The following is a 25,086-nucleotide window of genomic DNA, read 5'->3' as shown; positions in this document are numbered from 1 at the left end:
GCCTTGTGAAGAGTGGCTCTTTAGACAATGCGTGTGAGTCAAGGCCTTTCAGGCTGTGCTGAGCTCATTGCTAAAAATAGTCCAGTGAATGGACTTGCAGCTCACCCAGTGACGCTCTAGTGATAAAAAAAAGAAAAGAAAAAGAAGCTCCTATTGAGTAGCTGCAACACAAAAAGAGCAGCACTGATGTCAGCATAGCTCTGTTAGCAACGGAAAAAAAGGAACGGCATGAGGCTAGAGGGACTGTGGCTAGCTCAAAGACGACAGCATCGGGCAGCGGCATAGGATCAACGAGCTGCTGGAGGAGAGGGTAGATGGGGCTGCAAGCTGGTGCCGTCTGTGAGGAATGGACAGGGTGCAGCGGGGGGACTTCCTGGACTTCCTGGATGTGCAGTCGTGCACTGGTTATGGAGAGCCGTGAGAATGGCCCTCATAAAGGCCAAGCTTATCTTTAGTGTAGCGGGGAAGGTCAGCACACAGAAAAGTCCTTAGTAATGTGCAAAGACATTTCCATTAGAAGGCATGGGCTGGGTTGTAAGTAAACACCAGGATATAATTTAGCCTATATGAGGGACGAGCCAGCATGCGGAAACATGCAGAACAATCCTCTGATATCCACAGATAGATAGAATAGATAGGAATCTGATCGAATTAGTAGGACATAATAGTTTTATTCGTTTTTTTCTGGCGAGAGAAATAATAATGATCTAGTATTATCATACAGTATATGATATGATCCCGTGAATGGGGATCCATTCAAGTTTCCTTTCATCCCAACTGACTTGACAATACTGATTAGGGGCTAGGTTCCCACACTGACTACTCCAACTCAGAAGGCTGCTCTGCCAAGCTGACAGGTAACACAATCATCGTCAGTGACTTTGCCACAATGCTGGCCTCATCCATCACCTGGTCACAGACGGGTGATTTTATCAATGTGGGCCAACAGATATGCCCTGACCTGGTTCTGAGCAGCACTGGTAACACAACACCTTAAGTGAGGGTGAAAAGCTGTTTTGAAACACAGGGATAGTTGCATAAGAGCCCTGTTTTCAATTGGGGGCATTGAAAGATAAACAAGACAGAAATGAAAGTAGAAATGAATGGTAAACAATTGATGCTTGTGCTGGTTGTCACATACTTATGGCGTTTTGCCTTGATGGTTTTGAGATTTGTGTAGTTGACACAGAAACTTGATCATTTACAGAGGCACAAAGGGTGCCTCTCTAAATGCTGTAGAATTCTAGGACAATACATTTAATAACCCACTCCACAATCATTGACACTGTGTGTATACCTTACATTTATTGACATCTAAAAAAACACAAGACAAATTGGGAGTGAAATTGGTATTGTTTGAAGTAAGAAAGTTATCCACATATAGTGCCAAAGACTAAGCGGTAAAGTAGTACATACATCTTGTGTCATAGCCTCACAGGACAATAGCATGTTTTCCTGAAAAGAAAATGGAAAGGTGGAAAAGATGTGCAATTACAGATATCAATTATCTAATCATGTATTAATTAAAAAGTTAAATACCTAGAGGAATATTAAGCGGTGAGTCTTTAATCCAGAATTTGATTAAGGATCAGATAAAGTGAATGTCTCCAACAACAGCCATTTCCAATTTTTGGGATGCATGCCTTCAAAGTTACTTCCAAACTTCCAAATAGTGTTTGGGAAACCTTCATCGATACTACGACTCCAGTCATAAGTCAGGCAGTATGAAAGTAAAGTCTTAATCATCTCAGAGGTAGTGTTTGGAATTGGCTGCCATTCACACCCTGAAATGACCAGTTAAACACCATCTCTGGACTCAAGACACGCTGAAGCAGAACTCGTTTGTTCACAGTACCGCACTTGAGGAGTATGACTAACATGTAGCGGTGAGATGTTCAAGCAGGAATACTTCATTAAGGCCCTGGTTTATTAAACGGGACTGATTAGTTCCTTCTGTTAGGCATGTGCGTAGCAGAACACAGGCACCTGTTGCCTGCATGCAGACTGGCCGCGAGGCAAGACGCACACACAAACACGCGACCCGACATACACTCACGGACACACAATTGCAATTCTGAGAGCTGAGAAAAAAAGTCGATCTTTGTAAACAGGAAATGTTTAAACAAACAAGTTAATAACAGTCATGACATGGTCACAGATCCCAGATGGTCAGATCTGAGGTCATGTCTCTGAGAGGAGAATACACCTTTTAGAGAGAAACACTGTAAATGCACTGGCAATGAAATACAATCAGAAAGGAACTAGGTTTTGTTTAATGCTGGTAAAATGCACGCGATGGCATAAACTGCCCCTTTTCAGTGACAACGTCGACACGTTCCTTACTAACAGGAGACATACAGTATACCTTTGTTTAAAGGGTCACACGTCAATGTACAATGATCTGAAACATTACAGATTGATCCTTCTACCACAATTATAAATTAGACAACTATTCAAGTCACACGGAGCATTTATCTAAGGCATTGGAAATCTAGATTTCACAATAGCGTCGTATAGCGGATTGCAGCGGCTTCCAATATCAATGAAGAAGATGGGAGGGTTGATACAATGTCCACATGGTTTGGAAACAGCCTATACGTTGTCTAGCACACCTGTTTGGCCTTGAGTTTTCTATGTTGTCTGAACAAACAGAAAACCTAAAATGTCAACCTTTATCAAAAAAAACCTTTATGTCATTCATAAAATGCACTGTGTTGGTTCTGTGTTCACCGTTGGAATGACAATAAAAAATGAACTTTAAATTTAAAAAAAGTAAAGGCTTTTGCGGTTGCTGTTAGCAGTAGTAGTCAAGACTGTGTAAACGTATCAAATGAACATATCCTCACGTGAACTGTATTCGAATTTAAGGCCAAATGGTTTGAAATCATATCTCAGTGAAATAAACAGCTGATGGTTTCCGGAACTCTGCTCACATAAGCAATGCTACAGTACTATAAGGCGACCCTCAAAAAGCTTGTATTAGGTGGAGCCGTGGATGAGAGTGGCTTGAGTTTTCATCGTGTACGTAAAACATCCGAGTCATATTATGTCAATCAAGTGAACTTTAACCTGACCCTCCCGCTTCCTTTGAGATGAGCAGTTGTTAAAGCCGTCACCGGCAGGATAGTCCTGTCTCCTTGCTAATTTACATGGTGGGTGTTTTACGACTCTTATCAGCAGCCGAGGAACTAGATGAATTGTTTCCCAAAGCCAAGGTGGGAAGGCACTGATGCAATCAGAAACTGGGGAGCTCAAAGACTAAAGTAATGTGGTGCTTCAACGGTGTGGAGGGGAGTTCTACGCTGGCTCTGATCATTACAACCGAGTTGGGAACTCCCTGTTCGGGCACAAGTCTCTGCAGCTGAAGATGCAGGTCATGACCACCCCCCAGATCCCAATCACAAAGAAAAGCAGTTTCTGCAGAGGCTTCATCATATAGGCTTTCTTTCATGAGCGTTTGAACTGGAGCTTTGTTTCTGGGCCACAACCGGCTGTTTGTTTTTTTTTCTCTTCCCAGGCCTGTTCCTGGTGCTCGTCGGTTTGACTCATATCTGCGTTGAAAGGTCGACGCGCGTTACTCATCCGACGGTACACGTTTGGGGAACTATGGGGGCTTAGAAAAGGAGAGGGGCCAGTGCTAAGGCAAGTAGTGTTTAGCTCTCAGGTATCTCTAGAGGGAAGTGTCAACCCCCCCAAAACACACACACACACACACACACACACACATACACACCACCAACAGGGTTCAGGTGTCCCACTACAATATAGCGCAGGGCTTCTTATCCTTGAAAGGGTTTTCTGAAGCTGGGATTCCCATGAGCAAGGGGTCGTATTTGGCGTGCTCCGTGCAGTAGTGCATCAGCTCTGCCGAAGCCTTGGATACCTGCGAGAAAGGCAAACAAAGTAACAACATGTGGTTGGTTTAACGTGCGAATGTGAAGACAAACAGAAAGGAGACATTGTGACGTTACGATTTGTACAGTTGGCTTTCTGTAAACAATGAGTGTTGAGCGCCAAGCTCACCTTTATCCTCTCGATACTGGCCTCTATTCTAAGCTGCTGGACTGTTCTCTTAGCTTGGGTAATGTTATTGGAGCTTTGCATTTTCGATGACATTACACGCACCTGTGCAAAACAGACATAAAAAAAAAAAAATCCACTTTCATGTACAGTAAATATACCTTCATGTATGCTTGTGTCAAATGATGCATGTTTGTTCAGTGTTTTGATCATACCTTTCACAGTTTAGTGGTTGAGTCTTAGATTGACGGGAAAGTGCTTAATCTGAAAAACAGCAGAAACCGCAACAAACTTGAAATGTATGCTTCTATGAAAAAATACACAGGATGAAGTATGTATATGTGTTCGAGTTTGCATCCATCTTCCGGTAAGACATACACCCGAGACTTACACAAGAGATTCTCGGAGTGAGCACTGACAGGCTGCCAAACAAACGCACCAACAGCTGCTACTCGTAAGTCGCAACGCAACTTCCCAAAAGTGACAGTTAAGGCAAGCCTTCCTTGCAGTGACGTACGCACAGAGAAAATGGCTCAATACACATTTCCGTAACAGGAAGGCCTTGTAGGTCGTACTGGACATTATATGTAACAGGGAGTCTGGAGCAAGCCTCCATGGCTCCGAGCAAAGCAACAGGTCTGCCAGGTTTCTCTCTCGGTCTGGAACCTGTCCCGTCAGAGGCCTGGAATCCTTTCTGCTAGCCTTAGGGGCTAGCTCAGTTTCTCTCCACTGTAAATGCAAATATGTATTCCCTGCAAAGTCAAATTAGGACAAGAGGCTGTGGCCTGGTCTCTGTCGAATCATTTAAAGGGACCTAGGTGTTGTCGACATCGCTGAAACGGAAAGGCAGTGCATTGGCTCGGGTTTATGTGTTGGCAAAAACATTCCACAAAGCCACGGAGCAGTTAAGATCGAAATCCTGCACACACATAGGCCTGGCACGTGTCTGCCACACAGTCGCACAGGGGTGAGCATGGAAAACAATGTCAATTCTTAGCTAGAAGTCATGAAGTCTGTGATTCCGTGGAAGAGGAGGCTCTGCTGAAAGGGAAAAAGGGAGGGGCGGCTCTGCACGTAGAAAGAGCTACAGCACGAAGCGGAGCCCATACATCTCTCTAATCAACCCACCCGCTCTCGCCCCTCCGCCCTCCCCTTCCCTCCACAGGAAGCAGTATCCCCAGCTTCTCTCTGAAGTATAAATGATTAAATATGGTCCGGTCTAAAAATAGACCTTTAGAGGAAGAGCAGCGTGCACCAAAAGCAGACAGAAACACAAAGCGTTGCTACCGAAATGATTAATGGTTCCTGAGATAAACAGTCGGCACCACAAGCCCGCGCCCTTGTCCGACTTCACAGGGGAACCAAAACTGGGTGTGTGTGTGGAGGGGGGGGGGGGGGGGAGTCCAATCTAAAAGGATTCACGGAAAACTGCGCTCGGTTACACTGCCGTCCCTTACAAAGCCACGCTAGACAAAACAGTGCAAAGTGCACGTTTGAGTCAGAAAAGGACACGTTTGACTCAAACGTCCCTGGATGTGCGGTGCGTGTGCACACTCCAGAGTATTCCTGTGTGCCCCGTGGGAGTATTGTCTGCGCATCGGCGGCCGAGAGCTTCTTAGCAGCCCGACCGCTGCGCTGACCAGACTAGGGTGGACACGGGAAAAGCAGCGTAACACCCCCGGTCTGAGTCAGCGGCGCGCCGCAGCCAGCCAGCGTCACGCCGTCCGCACAGACGGGAGGTGACGCCAGTAGCGGAGGTTGCAGGCGCACAGGAGGAACTGGAGGTGCGTCGGGCAAATAACTTTGCAACAACAGGGCCTTTGTCTTGGCTCTTGTCGTAGCTTTTTCCTTCTTTTTTTTGTTTTCAGTGGGAGCTTGATTGAAGCAGGCTGACCTTCCTCTGACCCCCTTCACACTCTGGAGACGGAGCTTGCATTCACGAGCCAGTTGGACTCGGAGGAGGGGTTTGAAACGGGGAAGGGAAGGGGGAAACCAAATAAAGACGTTTGAAATTCAAACAGTTTGGGTGACGATCAGAGAATGTTACTATTATGCGGTCTGACCTGGGGCGGTACGTTTATCTAGGTGTACAGTCAGACTGTCGGAAAGGGCAGGGTGTCCTGGACCACCTAAGCACAGCAGTGCAGAAGGTCATTGTGTACCCAGTGGACTGCCTGGCAGAGGAGCCCAGCTGTGCAAATAAATCGCGGCACAGGATGCGCTGATTGGCTCTCACCTGTTGCCCTCTGATCCAATGAGATCCCTGGCCTTTGAAGTTCCGCCCATAAAACGCGGCGGGAAAGCTCCGCCGCGGGGCCAATCGGCCAGTGGGGCCCCGAGGACGGCCTGTCAGATGTTCCCCTCTGCAAAACAAATAACAAGAGGACCACCCTTCGCTTGGGCTGTCTCATCCAGGAAAACACATCTGAAGGAATGCCCGTGGAAGCTGGAAGTGCCGTCCAGTCCCAGTCCGCCTCCTCTCTGAACCTGACGTCAAAGTGTTTACTATCAGCCGCGCCACGCCGGCGCGTAGCACACTAAACCCATTGATGCTAAGGCTGCTCGTGTTCGTTCGCCAGAGAGGCCGCTGCTTTCATGTGGCTCGTCTGTGTGCACAGGTGGGGTTTCCAGAGGCGCCCACAGAAGCAGGTTTAAAAGGTCACGACAGGCTGGTTTGCACTGCAAGGACGAAACCATCGCCGACGCATCCTTTTCATTCCTAATGAGCTCAACACAACCGACAGTTGCCGCTCGCGCACTTAACCCTGTGCATGGACCCCGAGGCCAAGTCTTCCTAGCACTGTACATTCGTAATGCAACGAACGACATCGACGAACAGGAAGGAATGACCAAAAGTGTCGACGTTCAAAGAACCATCGGAACCCGCAGATGAAAACAGATGCCGTGTTGGCTAATTGCGGGATTGCCGTTTAAAGAGTGACCTGGGAGGGCCGCGAGAACAGGGTCTTATCAGCCGTCCAGTCACCATGACAGGAGAGGCATCTCCGTTATCAGGCCCCCCGGCACATCTAAACTGCTTAGCAACGAGCTGGCCCGGCTCCCACTTCTGGCCCAGGAAATAGGCCTGGCAGAACAATAAGCTCACGGACTCGGGGAGGCCGAAGCACCATGGCGACGATACACACACGCTATCAGCGGCGCGGCATGCCCCACGCTCCTCCGTGGCCTCTGTGCACAGCGCCGGCTGACAACGGGAGCTTAGACAAGTTTAACTGCACCCTCATGACTGCTAATCTCAGATGGCCTGATGTTATCTAGGAGCCAGACGGTCCAAATGAGATCCACAGACCAGCCAGGCGTGCAGGGGAAAGAGACAGGCCTGGTAAAAAAAACAAAAAAACAACAACGCCCACCTGTTAAGATACAAACACACACGACATACTAAGCTGCTAATTCTAGGAGACAGACAGTCTCCGTGACCAATGCGGCAGCAACGACACTGAAGCGAGGCGCGACGCAGTTCCATCACTCGGGCCCGACGACAGATTTATCACGTCGTTGCATGCGGCTCGAAACCATCTGAGGGCTTCAGATGTGAAGTCGGCAGAGATTCAAAGTAGTGCGCTGAGGGTGTTTTGTTGACACTGTTGACTCAACAGGCTAGAAGGGTTCCTAGCCAATGAGTCACAAGGCAGTAAGTCCCGTCGGTAGAGTAAGAGGGAGTTTTCTCATGGATGGTCCTGTCGTGTGAAGGAGCGAGCAGCACCTTGTGTGTGGGCAGAGGGTCGCGCTCAGGACAATAGGCCTGTCTCTCTCTCTCGTCTTCCCCGCCTGGGCCCACGTGCAAACAAACAGGTTTCTCCTCCTCTCCCGCGAGCGACTGTAAAAGCTCCGACGGGCCGCCCACAGGCGTGAGACTGCGGCCGGTTCCGGGGGGGCGACCGAAGGATCAAAGCCGTTCGGGCGCCGTGACGCCTTTGATTTGCCGAGAGACGTCAGCTCATCTGGCGTCCCCCCCCCCCACGCGGCGAAGCGAGGTGAGCAAGAAAGCGAAGGATTACGGGTCCACTTTGAAGTGTCTGCCGATGAATCTGTCAGGCAGGCCATAAACGGCCGGGCAAATGTGCGCCCGGGAAAGAGGCTTTGCTCTACTTGTTGTTGTATTTGTGGCACATCGTACCTTAACCCTCCTTTGATTGGCTTCCAGAGACTATGAATTGAGCGACCTTTGTCGTAAAAGGGGGGGCTGACCGAGAACATCCTAGAAGACACATTCCAGCGGGGGGCCAGGTAAAGGCCAGCGTGAGAGAGAGAAGAGAGGGAGGGAGATGAAGAGCAAAGCAAAAGGGGGGGGGGAGAGAGAGAGAGAGAGAGCGCTACAGTAGTATGTAAAGGCAGCAGTCTGGACTGCCAGATGCAACATCAATGAAGCGTCCCGCCATCTGTTTATATTAATACACAAGCACACACACACACGCGGAGGAGGTGGGAAGGGGGGGAGGCGTCATGCAAACCTGTTGCGCGCGGACCGCTTGCTTTTGAAGCCGCGTCACGAAACGGGGTTTGCACGCAACTCGCGCCAGGCCCATTAAAAAAGCTTTCTGTCTCCGTCAACAAAAGAGAAGATTTTTTTTTTTTTTTTTTAAGGCATTAAGGAGAGTGAAAGAATGGAATCAGCGCACCTTTTCTAACCAGAAACCCCTGAGCTTAGCAGGTGGGGTGAGGACGGCGGTGAGGTAACAACCAATACACATGTCTCCTCGCAGTCTGCCGTAACGGAACCACTACACTTCGCAAACACCGAGCAACATTCAAGCTGTCATCAGTGGCCTTGAACAAAAAAAAGAACAGGGGGGGGGGGAGAAAGGAAAACATACATTTCTCTGTGTACTTCACTCCCAGAGAAGCCCTCAGGACACGGTTGAACGTAACAGTTAATACGTTCTCGGTCAGGCCACGTTTGCTGACAGACAGAAATGCAGGCGTCGGTCTCGATGCCCCGTCTATCTCGGCGTGTCTTATCTACGGGCGCGCACTGCGGGGCAGGACAAAAGAAATAGTCGTCGCGAGCGGCTCCGTCAGCTTGTCTCCCCTTTTGTTTCGCCAGCCCCTACTCACCCTCCCCTTCCTTTTTCGACGTTTCAAGGCGGGCAGGTGAAGGTGTCGGGGGGGGGGGGGGGGGGGTGTATGGTTCAGAGAGCTCACCTTTTGTGCAGTTACAAAGAGAAGCTTTATTTTGAGTGAATTCTTCTTGAGTTAGTCATTTTGTCAAGTACATCTAGATAGCTTGGCTTTCAAATCGTCAAAGGCCCCCGTTTGTCTTCTTCCTGTCTTCTTCCAGGCTGGAGTGGTGACTGACTGTGTGGTCGTTCATGGATGCCCCGGGTGCCCATTGTTGCATGTTGTTAGTTCTTAGCTTATTGTTCATCTCCTGGAAGCCCCCCCAAAAAATTATCATGGTGAGCACAGCAGGGCAGTTACTGATTATGCTTGAGTTTCCCCCCCAGGCTAGCTCCTGCACTTTCTGTTTCTTGTGATTCTCACACAGCTGATATCACAGAGAAGCTCAAAGGCACTGCCTGTCCCTACCCTATCAAGAGAGGAAAACTCTCCCAAAAACAGAACTGGCCTGCACAACAGCACTGGCTTGCAGCCCTTGACTGCATTTGCTTCATTCCCCAGCAAAGAGAGGGCTGAGGAGAGAGAGAAAGAGAGAAAGGAAGGAAAGAAGAAAAAACTTTCCCCTTTTCCCAAAACCAAACTTCCTGGTGCCCGGGGCAGTTCTGGTTTTCTGTGCAGTTAGAATGCCTGGGTCTCCCAGACAACTCGCCTTTGTCTAGACAGAGGGCAACGACTCAGCTCACTGGAGAGGAATTCGGCAAACCCACAAGCACTCATTCTCACACACTCCTGGTTCCTCTCTCCGTCCACCCAAAGCACCTACTGTTGCGATAATGTAACTTTTATTCTGCACCCCCCCCCCCCCCCACCCCTCCTTCTCAAGGCTTTACGTCCAACTGGCATAGCATGTCTCTGTCACTTCGCTGAGCACTGAATTCTCACTGAGGAGAAAACGAAAAAAGGAATTCATTCAGCATTGTGGCATGAGCATTCATGGCAGACGTACTTAAATGCATGTGAACATAATGCTTTCAGGTAACAACAACAAAAAGATTGGTCACCACGCGCAGCATCCATGCATTCCCTTCCATGTTGGCTGTTTTCCTCCAAACCTTGGTCACATGTACAAACTGTTATCTCTTCTCGGTCAAAGGCACTGAGCCCCTTTCACCCAGTTTCCAAGACACATTCCTTGCTAGTTAAGTCAGCGTTGACTGAACGGCTTGGATGATGGAATGACAGTTACGGAACTATAAAGAACAGTGTCAAAATGCACATGAGAGGTCTGTGCTCGTTGTGGGCGATGGATATCACAGACAGTCTAACAAAATGCATCTCCTGCAACTACTGTTAGTACATCACATATCAACACATTTTCTTTATCGTTTCATAAATGTCATCGCATCAACCGAGCCAGAACATGAACGCGAAGCCCTTTCGGGTTTACTTTGATTCCGAGATGAGATCCTGTCGGATTGAGGTGGAGCCATTGCTAATGACACATCATTTGGGTATTGCAGTGGAATGTGGGCAGAGTTTGGAATGTGTGCACACATTGTGCTCGTGCTTATCTGCGGCACACAACCCGCATGTCGGGGTCCTCAATGTACTTTCTCTTATCTGTCATATGACAAGCCCTGAAACTAAGCGTCGCAGTTTTGCAGTATATGGCCTTAAAAGATCCCACCGGCTTCTAAATCGTAGCGTTTAGCCACAGTACAGTGCATTCATAACATAAGCCACTCCACAGTCCAAGACTAATAGCTCTAAAACCCCGACACAACTGTTCAAGCCTTATACAAAGCAGATGGATTCTAGAGGATTCTCTCAGACGTAAACACTTCACATGCTTCTGCAGAACACATTCTTGTCCAATGTCTACAGGCCAAGTCTTTGAGCTTGTTCTAGGACAAAATGAACTTGCTTGGCAATATGTATTTAGACCCTGGTGTCCTGAACAATAAAAAGTGCATTCCAGGTGGCCTCCCTTTTGTGATCAGAGGGAACATGCAGCTCAAAGTACAAACAGATCTCCGCCATGAGGACAGAGGTCTGCTTGTGTTGCAGCATGCACAGGGTGGGTCAGATGGCTGAGCGGTTAGGGAATAGGGCTATAGATCAGAAGGTTGCCGGTTCGATTCCCGGCCGTGAAAAATTACGTTGCGTCCTTGGGCGAGGCACTTCACCCTACTTGCCTCGGGAAAATGTCCCTGTACTTGCTGCAAGTCGCCCTGGATAAGAGCGTCGCTAAATGACTGCATGTAAATGCACAACCTCAACATTCCCCAGCATCATTGCACTTCACAATACTGTTCAAATACAAACTCATACAGCTTAACAGGCAACAGGCTGTTCATTGTGAGATCTTGCAGAAATACAGCCGGCAAACCTGCTGGTCATTGAACAAACAGACGTAATTCTATGCACGTAGTGTACAAGCAACATCGGGCCATAAAGTGACAATTTTTGCACCGTGCAACCAACGAGAGTTGAGCAAACACCCACAGAGACACGACGGTTACCGTTTTTTCCGACGGCTCACTTTCGACATTCTTTCCCGGTCTTCAGGGGGAATTACGTGACACTGCTGGAATGGGTGTGATCTAATCATGGCATGAAAGGGGGTGAGGAGAGGGGGGGGGGGGGGGTAGGGGTGGGGTTGAGGGGGGCTTGGGGTGAAATCACCGGGCTACAGAGCAGGGAAAGTTTGCCACCTGACAGCTTATCACGGCAAACAGACACAGAGAGGAAATAGGAGGACAAGAAAACAGAGGAGGGGGGGCGGTGGGGGGGGCGGGCAGCAATGCTCATCTACCTCCCTAACAGAAGTGCCCCATCGTGAACTTTGGTACGCCCCAGTGCTCGGTGTGTGGCTGTGAATACTGAGTAGGGCGGGGGGGAGGAGAGGAGGGGGGAGGGGAGGGGAGAGAGAGTCTGCAGAGCAGAAGGCTGTCTCTGTCGGAAGGGGTCTGAGGACAGAGTGCTTGGTTTCTGAGAACAGGCCGGTACAACATCTTCCTGCCTGGAAACCACCTGACTATGACAACCACTCCTCCCATCCTAGACCCGTCTCTCACCTCTCTGCGATTCCTTATAAGGACTATCCATTGCATACGCCCGAATGGACAGCTGGGGCAACAATGCCAACTATGCCTGCTGAGAACCCGTTTTAAAAAATGATTATTTGGGGTTCATTAGGCCTGCAATAGATTGAAAAATAGATCTTTTGTGTGTGTTTCCTACTCCCTGCCCAGTCCCATGCTCAGCATTAATGGGGGCTAGTGGGGAAAAAGGGAAAACATGCAGAGTCAGCGTCGGGCTTCCCGGCTCCCCTCCGGTCACCGAAGTGCGGCATTCGTTCCCTCCTGAGTTGGCTCCTGGTGCGCCCCCTCAATCCTTGTTCAGGTGTGATGCACGGTGGAAGCTTCCGGGGCCTTGTTGTTAATACTCGACCCGGACTTTGTGCACGCGTGCATGCCGCAGCCTCGCCCCCCACGTCTTGGAACAGGTTCCTCGGCTTGGCGAAAACGAAAATGAAACGGCGGAGCCTTACTGAACGAAGGTCGGCGTTTGTGTTTCGTTTTGAAGGTATGGAGCGCTGGGGAAGGAAACGGCCCCTTCGCGACGTGAGCGGCAGGCAGCAGGGGTCAAGGGTCAGACGGGGCGGAAACCGTTTGCGAGAGAGAGAATGTGGTTCATGACTCAACGCTCCTCTCTCAGGGAGTCGCCCTGGTCCACCGTCTCACCTGGCCTCGGTGCCATCGTGTCTCGTTTGCCAAGGGGCGGGGCTCTCCTGATTCATGCGCGGCCAAAGCCACAGACGATCGAAATCCGCCAAGTCCAACAGGAGTCTCTCGTTCCGCGACATCCCGTACGGTTTCTCTCTGGGCGCTCACGTGGGCGTGCGGGGTATCGGAGCAGGAGGTGATCGTCTCCCCTGACTCCCTCCTAGACCTTCAGCTTCCCTCGCTGGAGAACGGCCAGAGGAAGCCGATACCGCCAGGGGGGTTGCAAACAGCCTCTAAATTGTGTTGCGCATATGTTAATAACCCCATTATAGAGGAAGAAGAGACATTTACCCCCCCCCCCACACACACACACACACACACACACACCTCCCAATTCTTCTCCTCACCTCTAGTAATGAGTTTAGACCCCCCCCACACACACACCCCCACACCAACACCAAGTCGCTCTGGATAAGAGCGTCTGCTAAATGACTAAATGTAACTGTTGTGACGTGAGAGGGTGTCACTTCAAGTCTGATTTAGGAGGACAGAGGTCAATAGCCTCGCTTTTTGTTTTGTTACGAGTCCTCTACGTACGTCAGTACCTCCAACCAGCCCTTTCCAAACCATTCACGAGTATCTAGGAACTACATAAAAAGGTTGAACTTAGAGAGGCTGGCCCGACAAAATCGAATCCAGCCCTCTTAACGGGGCAAAACGCACAGCAGATGCTCAGCCAGCACACCAAGTTTTCGTTGGGAGTCACGCTCTGCACAACTGCACAGGAACAATATGTACCTGTGTGTCTGTGCGAGCGCATGCATGCACGCATGCGCGCATGCACGTACCCTATATTGTTCCTGCCCGGTGTGCGAGCGCGTGCACACCTGCTAGAGTCCTGCATGTGGCCTTCTCCTCAGTCAGTCTGGGCTCCAGACGCGGTGAGGCCCGTGCCAGATTTAATGGACTACGACACGAACCGTCCCCGAGGCAAGTCTGGTCGGGCCCCATGTCTGATCTACTGCCAGACGACCCCCCGAAAAGACACGAGGGCAGCCCTCTTTCAGGGCGAGAACGTTCCGGTTCCTCAGCTGCACAGCACATGACTCACACACGCACACACACACACACATCTGCCCCGTGCGGCGGTCAGTGCAGTTCAGACAGGCACGGCAGCTTGTTTACAGCGAAAGGAATGTTGCAGACCCGATTGCAGGGGCACACCCGTCACGTGGACCGGCAAGTTGCGAGTCTCCCGCGCTCACGCACGGGAATGCGCGCGCACGCCGCCTTGCATACGGTGAGGTCGGTGACTCTGCCACCGTATTTGCATGGCTGGGAGCGTGTTGTTTCGCACGTCAGGTAGAAGTGCTATTTAACCGTTCATTTCCTCCATAATACTTCCTTAGCAGCATGTGACGGGCACGAGCCAATCCACAGCACGGGGAGGGGGGGGGGTTATGTGTGCGTGTTCGACAGCCTGACAAAAGAGGACTGAGCTCCACTATGTGAGGGTGGGATTGTGAGTCGAAAGCTGCTGACGGAACCAAAATGCCTTAAAAGACCCATTCATATGCCAGGACCAACGCTCTGAATGACCTAGAGGTCAATCGTGGTAACCCATGGTTACCAAACCCGGTGAAATCCTCGCTCTTTCTTTCCCCATGTCCAATTTTTGGTTGTTGTTAAACACGTTCAAAATAAACCTTTCACACCTGAAGTTGCTAAGCTATCTGTAAAGTTAAAGGGGACACAGGAGTGCTGAGAGGGAGAGTCGGGTTGTTGTTTTTGGAGTTGGGCTCTAACTCCTTAGGGATAAGGAAGCATTCATTAAATGCAGATTTCATAGGGAAGGTATGCGAGGACCGGTTACCGCGGTTTGTTTGGAGTGCAGCCCCACTCCAGCCGAACGTGTCTGCTTTGCTGGGCACCACCCTGTTTCGGTCAAAAGCCCATTTTTACAGAGCCTGCAGACCACCGGGGCGCCATTTGAAATAAACGTTATTCCTGGACATGCAAATATTTCCTTTTTATCCTGTCTGGTAGGAGGAGAAGCGTTTCCGACCGACTGGAAAGGAATCAATAGGCAACAGGAAAAAGCAGCTCAGCTGTGGAATGTCAAGCATTCGGGGTGAGGGAAGGCTTCTTCTTCTTCTTCCAGAGCCACATCAATATACCAACTGCTCTTCCACCCCTCTGCAGCCAGACACTCCTGTTTGTTCAGTGACGCTCGGCATTCCTCGGAGAAGCCTGCAGGGTGTTGGTGCCGGGGGGGGGGGGGGGTTTCAGGGCGGGAAGGAAAAGAACGGGCAGCACGTGTTTACTCACCACGCACTAACAGACCTAAGCATTAAGTCATATTAGTCCTATCACATATCATTCTTAAGGCCCTCCAAACAGCTCCTGTAGCTACCGGTGAGGTGTTTCTCAATGTTAATGCAAGGCAGTATTAAACAACGCCTCATGCAAAACAGGCTGTAGTTCCGCCTGTCAGTACTAGCGCAGTTGGCCACAGTCAAGACGTCTGACACAAAAGGGATGGTGGGAAAATGAGTTGGAAACTCAATCTGCTGTGACCCAATTGTGCTCGGGGGGGTTGATATGGGAGCGAGAAACCAACAACGGGAGCTTGATCTCAGGTTGTTAACACCTGTGGTGTTCCCGGTAAAGAAGGTTTCCTTCTCTTCACACGGTGGGATTGGACCCACATTTGCAGACAAAAGCCCTCGACTACAATAGTTCCAGGCACCAAACAAAAGGTCGTCCTGCAATTTCAACTCGCAATGCACCCGTATGCATCTTTTATGAATCCCCGCCGTTTTCAGTCGCAGAGCCGCCCGCCATTTACGCACACGAGAGGAGCCGGTACGGGCTAGGAGGAGCGCAAACACACAGGTCGAGGACGGGGTGACGGTCGGCCTCGGCGCGGACGACGTCGAACGTGACGGCCACCGTCCGTCGTCTGGTCTGCGAGGCACGGCTCGGTGCCCCGTGGTGTCAGATAGACGAGGCCACAACGTCCCCGTTCGGCCAAGGCCACGGCGGTCTACGTTGCCATCTTATCCCGCGATCTCCGACGAGGACACCCGCACACATCAAGGGGCGGCGCAGAGGTCAGTGGACTCAGCCATTCAGATCACCCCGAGGACACTCGACACGACGAGTTCCGGTCCTCCATGTCCGGGGACCTCGGGGTTTTTCTTTGTGCAGGTTCCTGAGAGGTTTCCTAGGGAGGAAAACCAACCTGTCCCAACGCAGGAATGTGAAGAAATGTTTCACAAGCGACGGGTTGCACGCCCCCATTCCATGGAAGCTGATTGTTAATGCTACGTGGGGAAGGTGTGAAGGGAGAGAAACTGTAGCTGTTTCAACAGGCGCTGTTGCCCTTGTATCTCTGTAGGCCGCCTGGCACAGCAGGCACCCCCCCCCCCCCCATGGGAGGAACAAAGGGCAATGGTGCCGGGGGGGCTGGAAGGGGGAACTGGCTCGAACTCCCAACTCGGCTGCGTCTCTCACAGATCGAAAACAGGTTTCCTCCCCCTCCTGCGTGTGAAAAGCGGGAAGTTTAGAGAGAAGGGGAGAGGGGGGGGGGGGGGAACACACACATATCTCAGTCCCTCTCAGGCTCAGAGGGAAAACAACTCTTCCTGGAACTTGTCGTTTCATAGCCGCTGCGTAGCGAGTGACTGGGCTTGGATGCGTAACAAGAAGAACCTCGGGTTCCTTTGAACCAAAGAAAGCGCACGGGGGTGCAGTTTCGCCGCCTTGCCTCTGAGACATCAGACCGGGCAATCAAAGGACTACGAGCGACCACATCACTTCCTGCAGCCCTGCCACTCAAGCTGCCCTGCCTCCTCTGTGTGACGGAGGAGGAGGAAGGACTGTGTGTGTGTGTGTGTGTGTGTGTGTGTGGGGGAGGAGGGGAGGGGGAGGGGCGCGCGTAGGAACAGGAAACGGACGTAGCGGAACCCAGCCAACGCGTCTTGCGGGAGGAAATGCCCATATATGAACAGCGTTCTTAAGAAACAGGATGGAAGACATGCCTCGGGAGGGCCAGATCCTCTGGAGTGGGACAACAATGCAGTAATGTGCACTCCACATCCTCCAGACACACATCCATCAAAGCACGCAGGCATGCACACACTCAGAACGGCTCCAGCTCCGATGGCTTCCCCCCAGACAACTACAACCCGCCCCCCCCCTCACCCCCCCCCCCCCCCCCCCATTGACACCGTATCACCTCAGGCACCGTACCGCGAATATTTCATCGAAACCGTGCCATTACGCCACAAAGGACGAAACTGTATCTCGACAACGGGAGCCAGCCGAAGACGCCTCGGCTAGCGCGCTGGCGTTTCTGCCTCAGCCTCTGGAGCCGACGAATGAGCCTGCTTACCTGACAGCGCTGCGCACTGGGACAGGATAAGATGAGTGAGCGTGCGTGCGTGCGTGCGTGCAGAGGGGAGGGGTGGGGGGGGGGGGCTAGTCGGAGCTGCAGCAGCACACCTGCGCCGCCGCGAAGAAGGAGTCTTTGTTGAACACCTGCTCTGGCCTCCTGGTCGTCACTCTGTAACTCTCACTTCTGTTGAGCAATTACAGGTGACAAACACACAATGCCCATGTGCCCCCCCCCCCCCCCAAACTGGTTGACCTTTTGTACTGTATGTAAGAACATCCAAGTGTTTACCTTAGGACATGCCTCGGAATGCCAAACGTGCATGCTTCGCCTGAACTTTGGCCTAATGCCAAGTGTCAAGGTTTAGCAAGGCTTAGAAGATGATGTTGAATGTTTGAAACACACTCTGTGGGAGATCATATTGTACGATAGGGGGGTCAGATGGCTGAGCGGTTAGGGAAATGGGCTATTAATCAGAAGTTTGCCGGTTCGATTCCCCGGCCGCGCGAAATGACGCTGTCCTTGGGCAAGGCACTTCACCCTACCTGCCTCAGGGGAATGTCCCTGTACTTACTGTAAGTCGCTCTGGATAAGAGCGTCTGCTAAATGACTAAATGTAAATGAAATTTAATGTACACCCCTTGAAAGAGCGTCATCCCAAACTGTTCTTTGCATTCCTTTGCATTGCATGGTTTGCGAGAGCACTGGGATGTGTTACAGAATGACAAGTGGACACATATCACAATAATAACTCATTTAAACATTTCTCTGTTTATGATGGCGACTCAAACAAGGGCCACGACAAGGATTCAGTCTATGAAAAATGTTGCCTTAGAGTGCCATCTTGTGGATATTTATTTTAGTCATACTACTTGTGCACTTACAACAGCAAAATACTGTGATATAACACATATAAAATGCTATTTGATGTATTTTTCTGGAATGTATCTAACATATGTGAATTAAATTACATGCATTAACTGTGGATGACTTTTTTTGTATTTGATTTTTGTACAGTTTTCACAGTTCTAGTATCCACATATGTCACTCTCTATAGTTAATAATTCAATCTCACACTGAAACACATTTTTCAAAAGAACATCTGACATTTAAGACATATTCAACAAAAACTTTAAATCCCATCCAAAACATTGTTCACCAGGGCCAGTTTTGCCACTAGAGGGCAGTACTGTCCCACAGGCATCAAGAGTCATATGGATTTGGGGAGAGACTCCACCTAGGATGTGATGAATAATGTACCAACGTCTACATTGATTAAATCCCACTTGTAACCTGGAGTACCAACAAAGCCCCCACAGGTATAACAAAGGGTCACTGGTTGGACCAGGGCCAGTGAGGTTTGGCCTGCTGGACTGCGAGAGACTGACCTGTCTGTGAGGAGATTACAAAATGTTCCCCTGGTCTTCCACTGGATGCCAAGGAACAACCTATAAGACAAAGGTAAAACAGTGCTGTGAGACACTGAGGAGACGAAAACACTCAAAAGAACAATACTGGTTTAACTAACATAAGTGTTGGTGCCCAACACAGTGTCAGTACCACACACAGGGGGAACATATTGGAATGTGCATGAGAGATAGCATGAGAGAACTACAAGAACAAGAATCCCTGGTGACATCTTCTCGTGAAAAATTATGTCGGCCACCACACTTATGCAGAGCAGTGACCAACTTTGGCCGAGAAGATCAGGCTCATTGCGCAAACAGATCAAAACACAATTCGGACATATTGATTTCCCCTTTATGTTTTAAAGGGTAGAGTTTGCCTGAGGTATTGTGACACTGTACTATAACACAGAGTCAATCAGACTTGAATTAGCTCCAATGATCGTAACTTAATGGACCTAAGTGGAGTATATCACGGCTGTTTAATGGCATCCTGTGGCACAGTAACATTTCAGGATACATTACACATATTGCCACACGCACACGTACTCTACATGTGTTTGAATTTGAGGTTACAGACTGAACAATAGTGTGTTCCCTTTGAGTGAGGCTTATATGTTTTACATATAAGCCTTCATGATACACAAACACGTTAGCAAAGTGACCATGTCAGTGTAAGGTTTCCAAGTAGGCCACTGTCTGGGTACAGAGATTGCTAAGCAACAGGCTAGCAACGCACCTAAATAGTGACTTATGTAAGCAGAGAACTGATTGACAGCATGGCAACACACTCTAGCACTGTCTCAAAAGAGAAAGGGCAAAAAATGATGACATCACTGCTCAGTCTATATGAACATTCATGCTTGAGGACATCAGGCACAACCTCCCAAAAAAACATACAGTCACACATTACATATTGCATTTTTGTCACTAGTAGAATTATGTTTTTGGTCCCTGTCTGAATATCTTCAAATGCAGACTTGATAATAATAATAATAAAAGTGAGAGGAAACTTAAAAAAATAAAATAATTGTAAAATAAAATTGTAAAATAAAATGGAGCTGCTGTGGGACCAAGCTCCCTCAATTTTCCTTAAGGGGTTGGATCCATATGTGGCTTCTGCTGGATTGCTAAGCAACAGTCAGGAAAGTCATCATGGAGACCAGAGAGTCCAGTCCGGCGGAAACCATCTGAAAAAGACCCCGTTGCAAAGTCAAGGACGTGCAATGCAACGTTCCTGCAATGCAGAAAACATCATCTCAGCACCCCCCCCCCCCCCCCCCCATTTCCGCCCCACCCACTCACCCAAAAAAGAGATCCCAACAAAAAGTTTTCAAAACAAGAAACTCAGATGATGATGTGTGCAGTTTATTTAATCACATTAACCAACAGCTAACCGACAACTGACAAAAACGAACGGTACACTGCACGGACAGAAACATATTTCACGTGGGGAAGTATGTATTTTCATGTTACTGGTACATATCTCAAAGTAAACGTGCTTTTGTTTTAGTTTTTCCCCACAGCAACCAGAACCAAGATAAAGGATGATGGTGCGTGTGGCGAACAAACAGCCAGTTCCTCTGTAGGTCAAGTTTACTGACAACAACAGCTCGAATTGTGCGTGTGCAGTTAGATGGAAACCATGGAATGTCAGCACTGCCACGACAATGAAACAAAGCGAAGCCGCAAAGACTCTCAACAGATTCAGAACGACTGTCCTTGTCCCAATTCGACCCATGTGAAGGTTAACACCGGAACACATGCGCCTCCGCTACCTTCGTCATTCACACGCGAACAACCTACGGTAATAAGCCTGCACGTTTTTTAGACCAACGGATTTGGTTCGTTCCCTACGATTCTGAAACCAACCAATGCTTCATCACCCAGTGTCTTTGCAGTTGCTATGCAACCTCTTAGGCTTCTTCCATAGACCAGCAACAGGTCCAGTCCAGTGTTCAGCTCTGATGGTGGATGTTGTAGCCATGTCTTCCTACTGTAACCATGAAACCGCTCCTCCTCGAATTCTCCTTTGAACGCATCCCATAATATGCGGCAGTGGCCTAGTTCGGTTGGAGTGACTTGCATAACACTTGTTGATCCAAAGCTTCTTTTTTTTTTCTTCTCGCCAGCTCTTCGCAGTCATCGCGGCCAAAGTTCATCTCTGACACAATGGAATCACAAATCAAATGGATGGGGTGGTTGTGTGTGTGTGTGTGAGAGTGTGTGTGTGTGTGTGTGTGTGTGTGGGGGGGGGGTGCAGTGGTTCTGGTTGGGCTTGCGGGGCAGGGGGGGGCGGGCGGGGGTGTAAAGTTTCTCTTTACACAGCAGCTTGGCCGGTCCGCCTGACTAATTCCACATCCAGGAGGTCCGACTCCCTCGTGGCCCCGGGTCTCCAGGGCTCACGGGAGGAAGACAACGTGGCAGGAAGGAGCAGGCAATTGAATTTGACGGCGCCGCGCTTCATGAAGAAGAGACACAGTCCCCGAAAACACCCTGGGGGACGCACTTAAGAGCCACACCTAGGAGACACGGCAGCCAGCTGAGCACACGTAGAGGTCGACCCTCCCCTGGCTCCACACCCCGACAGACGGTCCGAGAAAGGGTGGGGCGGGGCATGGCAGAGCAGAAGGCTGTGAATAGTCTCCTATCACCTTCCCAAGGCCCTGTGACGTCATCTGAGAAGAGGTGACCTAGCCAATGGTGCGCGTCAGCGAAAGACATTAGCTGCATTCTAAAACAACCTTTTAGCGCCGCTGAACAGCCTTGATTTACCTGCGCTAAGCAGGATGTCTGCTTCTAGGGATAGTGACACTGGGCAATAAGGACATCCTGACAAGGAAACGAGGCCGATGGCGCTGAGGCGGCACAAGGGCCCAGTTCTGTTCTACCACAGCTCATCACACAGGCTAGACAGACGGACACACCAGACAGACAGACAGACAGGCAGGCAGACAGGCAGGCGTCAAAACTGGAGCGATTTTCATTCATTGACACGGGCCCAAAAAATATTTAAAAATCAATTAAAATTCACACAAAACTGGTACCCACGCACACACACACACACACACCAACATCACACCAACGCCGGCTTCCAAAAATAACATCCTGTCATCCTCCCGCTGTCCCGCCAGCCCTCCCCTCCTCCTCACTAACCCCCCACACGCACAAACACACAATCACACGAGCACCCCTGGTGGAATAGTCCCGTTCCATGTCATTCACAGCAGAGCAGAAAGCAATTTTCAGGTGGTTTTCACTAGGGTGCCCGAAACATAATAGAGACCAGGGCCTCAAGATTTTTAACAAAAGTCATACGAAAAAAGCTCTGTGATTGTCAGACAGACCAGCTACTGACTTCAGTCCGTGGCGTGTTCAAATTGCGTTGCTAAAATAAACAGTAGCTCTACTTCTGAACCCAGTCTCTCAATTTTAAGTGTGTTTGTTTGCTCATTGCACAGGGGAGAGAGTCCGATGGTGGGAGTGTTTTAACCAACACCAAACACGTGAACGAAATACTTTGTGAGTGAAAGGGCACCGCCCTGCTAACCCAATGACACAGATGAGGAGAGACATGGAGGCTTAATTCCATCTATGTTACTCAGTTGTCCAGGCAACGCTTCTTGACGTCATGGCTCCGTCCCCGCCCAACCCTACGCTAAAACTCCCAGACAACTAGGAGTACAAAGAACCCATCCCCCAAAAATGACCAGTTGGAATGACTAACAAACACATTTCAGCGCAGCCTGAAAATGAGGGAGACCATTAAATGAATACAAATAAATAAACATTAAAAGCCACTGGAATCCAAGCGCTAATACAGAGGCACATGACAGCATAGGCCTGCCCAACATGAACATAGTACATATTGAGCCATGTCTATAAAAGGTGCCAATGAAGTATTTGCCTTAAAAAAATATACCCTTGTTTGTGTGGTATGGGTTTATAGGGTAAAAAGATGTGGATATTCAACCTGCAAATGGTTGAACTGGTCTTGTTCTATTCTTCTGCCATCCCCATGTGGTAAGGGGCAGCCCATTCCTTTTCTGACAAAGCAAGTAACCCTCTAGAAACTTCTATAGAGTAAAGGCCAGCGGCTGTATAATAACATCCTGATTTCTTTTTTTTGTTCAGGGGAATGATGAGGGATTTTTGATTAGAGACAAAAGCAAACTGACATTTTCCCCCTCATAACAATGAACCACTTGATGATGGCGACTTCAGTATCGACTAGCAGTATTCTCTAAGGGGCTTTGTGACCAGGGTAGTGACGCAGAGCCAAGCTCCCTGGAGGAAAAGCATGGAATTTGAGAAAGGGGGGGACTGAGAGGCAGGGCAGGGGGGGGGGGGGCACCCTCTCACGAGATTAACCCACACCAGGGTCCACACACTGTAACTAGGCAACATGACCAAACGCACATCATCGCCCGAACCGCTCTCAGGTGGTACGAGACTCAGATGCTGGAGGCAGAAGAGTAAAAGGAGCGTCTGTCCTCCGCCTTCTCCCATGTCCGTTGCTTTGTTTAATCCCATACACTGGGAACTGAACGATCCAAATGAGTGATTAGATGGGAACTGGCCCCTTTCACGTCACACTCCTTTGTGCCTTTCATTTACCAGACCCAAATCTGCACTATTTCACTCCATATGCACATTTAAAGCTACCAGAGAGAGTAAATGACCTTTGAAATGTATTTTTGTTTTAGCCTGAACTCGTAGCAGTGGAGGCCAGACAATTCAAAAGGTAAGACGATCAAAGAGAAAGATTTGAGCAACATAATGAGAACAATGGCTGATTGCCTGATTCTCAAAAATCTTTCACTAAGTAACTTGTTGAACTGTAATAATCCATGTGGTCGCAGTGCTGTGCTTAACAGAGTTACACATACGTGTTGTGAATAATAACACAAAGGGGCAAAAGTCAGACCCGTTGACAAATTAACTTTTATGCATTACCATAATGGTAGTTCAATAACTAAATGAAATGACATAATAATGGTAATTCTTTCTCGTCAGGCTAAGCCTACTTGAACACATACGCAAACAAAATGAAGAAAGGATTTATCAAATTAATTAATTCATCTCGCTAACTCCACTGAACAACCCTGCAATCAGACTGCAGGTGATGCAGGTCACGCTGGTTGGAGAGAGGATTAGCCGGTTTGGGCTTCACCAATCAAAACAACGGACATTATTCAGTGAGTGGTATACAATACATACATTTTACATTACATATTAATGTAACAGGTTTAGTCCAATTGACACACTCACGGGAAATAGAGTCTGAGCTACGTTACAGATGATCTTGTAATAAGATTTCTGAGGAGGACAATTATTTTGTCATTATGATTCTTAAGCATGATCCTGAAATGGCAACATCATAGAATAATATTTCGGTTTTCATATTCAGTTCGGTGCCTACCACTCCTCTTCAAGGTCTAAAAACATAAAGGCCCTGTAAACAACAGTGCTCACGAAGTATATTTGTTTTATTTTAGAAAGGTCGATATTGGTCGGAAGTTTCGAAAGCCAACGCCAACGATGAAAGCAATGTATACAGCAATCTATTAACCAATCACTGATACCTCCACACTCACCTGGTCTGGGTTCAACAGCAGCACAGCGTGAGGTCGAAGAGAGGAATACAGAACTAAAATTTTCGGAAGCGCTGTTTGCAATGGCCTCGGCTTCAGTCAAAGTATGCTGAAGTCCACAGAAATGTTGTCGACCCGTATTAATTGTGCCAGTAGCCAATGCTAAGTTACAAATGATTTATGAGCCTGCCAGCAAAGATCCTTGCTCTCTGCTTCGACCCTTTAAGCATACAGCTCCGATGATCCTTCGGCTTCCCTCCACTGCCTGAATACACGCTGTTTAGCCTACACGGAATGGTGGTGGGAGAATACAGTAGGCTATGCCGTTTCTCATCTCGCCTTCTCAATCTGAATATACAGGGCGCCCTCTGTCTGTTAGCCCGACTGAACTGCCTGCTAGGTTAAAACGTTACCAAATGACCTTTGACATACACATTACTAATAATAATTCATAAAAGTATATCCCCGCAATGTATAATCTTCCAGTGTGTATTGTAACATGAAAGTGCGTTCATTGAACACTCAAATTCAAATCTGATTCTGCAGGTGTCTTTCTCAGATGTTATTCCTAAAGGGACTACCATTCGGAATCTCCATAATTTGCAGAAAAGTAACTGAAAACCATGTCAATATTTATCTTGCCCAGCCCAACAATGCAGTTCAGAAGTGTCTACAATGGTAAATGTAGGCTTCAGACCTTGTCGAAGAGAAACCTGTTGTTCCACTGTCATCAGACCCGGACCTGTTTTTAATAATTTGTTGGAGTGTGCAAAGGAACGGGATTGGAAAGACAAGTTTTACATGACTTAAATCTCAGTGAAATGTCTTGAATGCATGAACTTGCCATGACATTTGTATCA

General features: G+C 48.9%; 1 protein-coding gene across 2 annotated transcripts; it reads right to left on the bottom strand.

Moving 5' to 3' along the window:
- Nucleotides 1-1,263: 1,263 nt before the first annotated feature.
- On the bottom strand, nt 1,264-24,583 carry gng12b (guanine nucleotide binding protein (G protein), gamma 12b). 2 transcript variants are annotated; one of them, XM_062452564.1, is made up of 5 exons: nt 24,230-24,583; nt 18,615-18,674; nt 4,236-4,284; nt 4,024-4,125; nt 1,264-3,883 (listed from the first exon to the last, which is right to left on the bottom strand). In XM_062452564.1, exons 4-5 carry the CDS (start codon nt 4,114-4,116, stop codon nt 3,758-3,760), a joined length of 219 nt encoding a protein of 72 aa, XP_062308548.1. In that variant the 5' UTR covers nt 4,117-4,125; nt 4,236-4,284; nt 18,615-18,674; nt 24,230-24,583; the 3' UTR covers nt 1,264-3,757. The 2 variants fall into 2 exon arrangements, with proteins under 2 accessions (XP_062308548.1, XP_062308549.1); XM_062452565.1 differs by lacking the exons at nt 18,615-18,674; nt 24,230-24,583 and adding an exon at nt 8,859-9,060.
- Between the last annotated feature and the right edge of the window lie 503 nt (nt 24,584-25,086).

This window comes from Osmerus eperlanus, chromosome 26 (assembly GCF_963692335.1).
Source record: "Osmerus eperlanus chromosome 26, fOsmEpe2.1, whole genome shotgun sequence".
Classification (NCBI taxonomy): Eukaryota; Metazoa; Chordata; class Actinopteri; order Osmeriformes; family Osmeridae; genus Osmerus; species Osmerus eperlanus.
The sequence above is the reverse complement of the archived record's forward strand: the minus strand, read 5'-3'. Positions and strand labels throughout refer to the sequence as shown.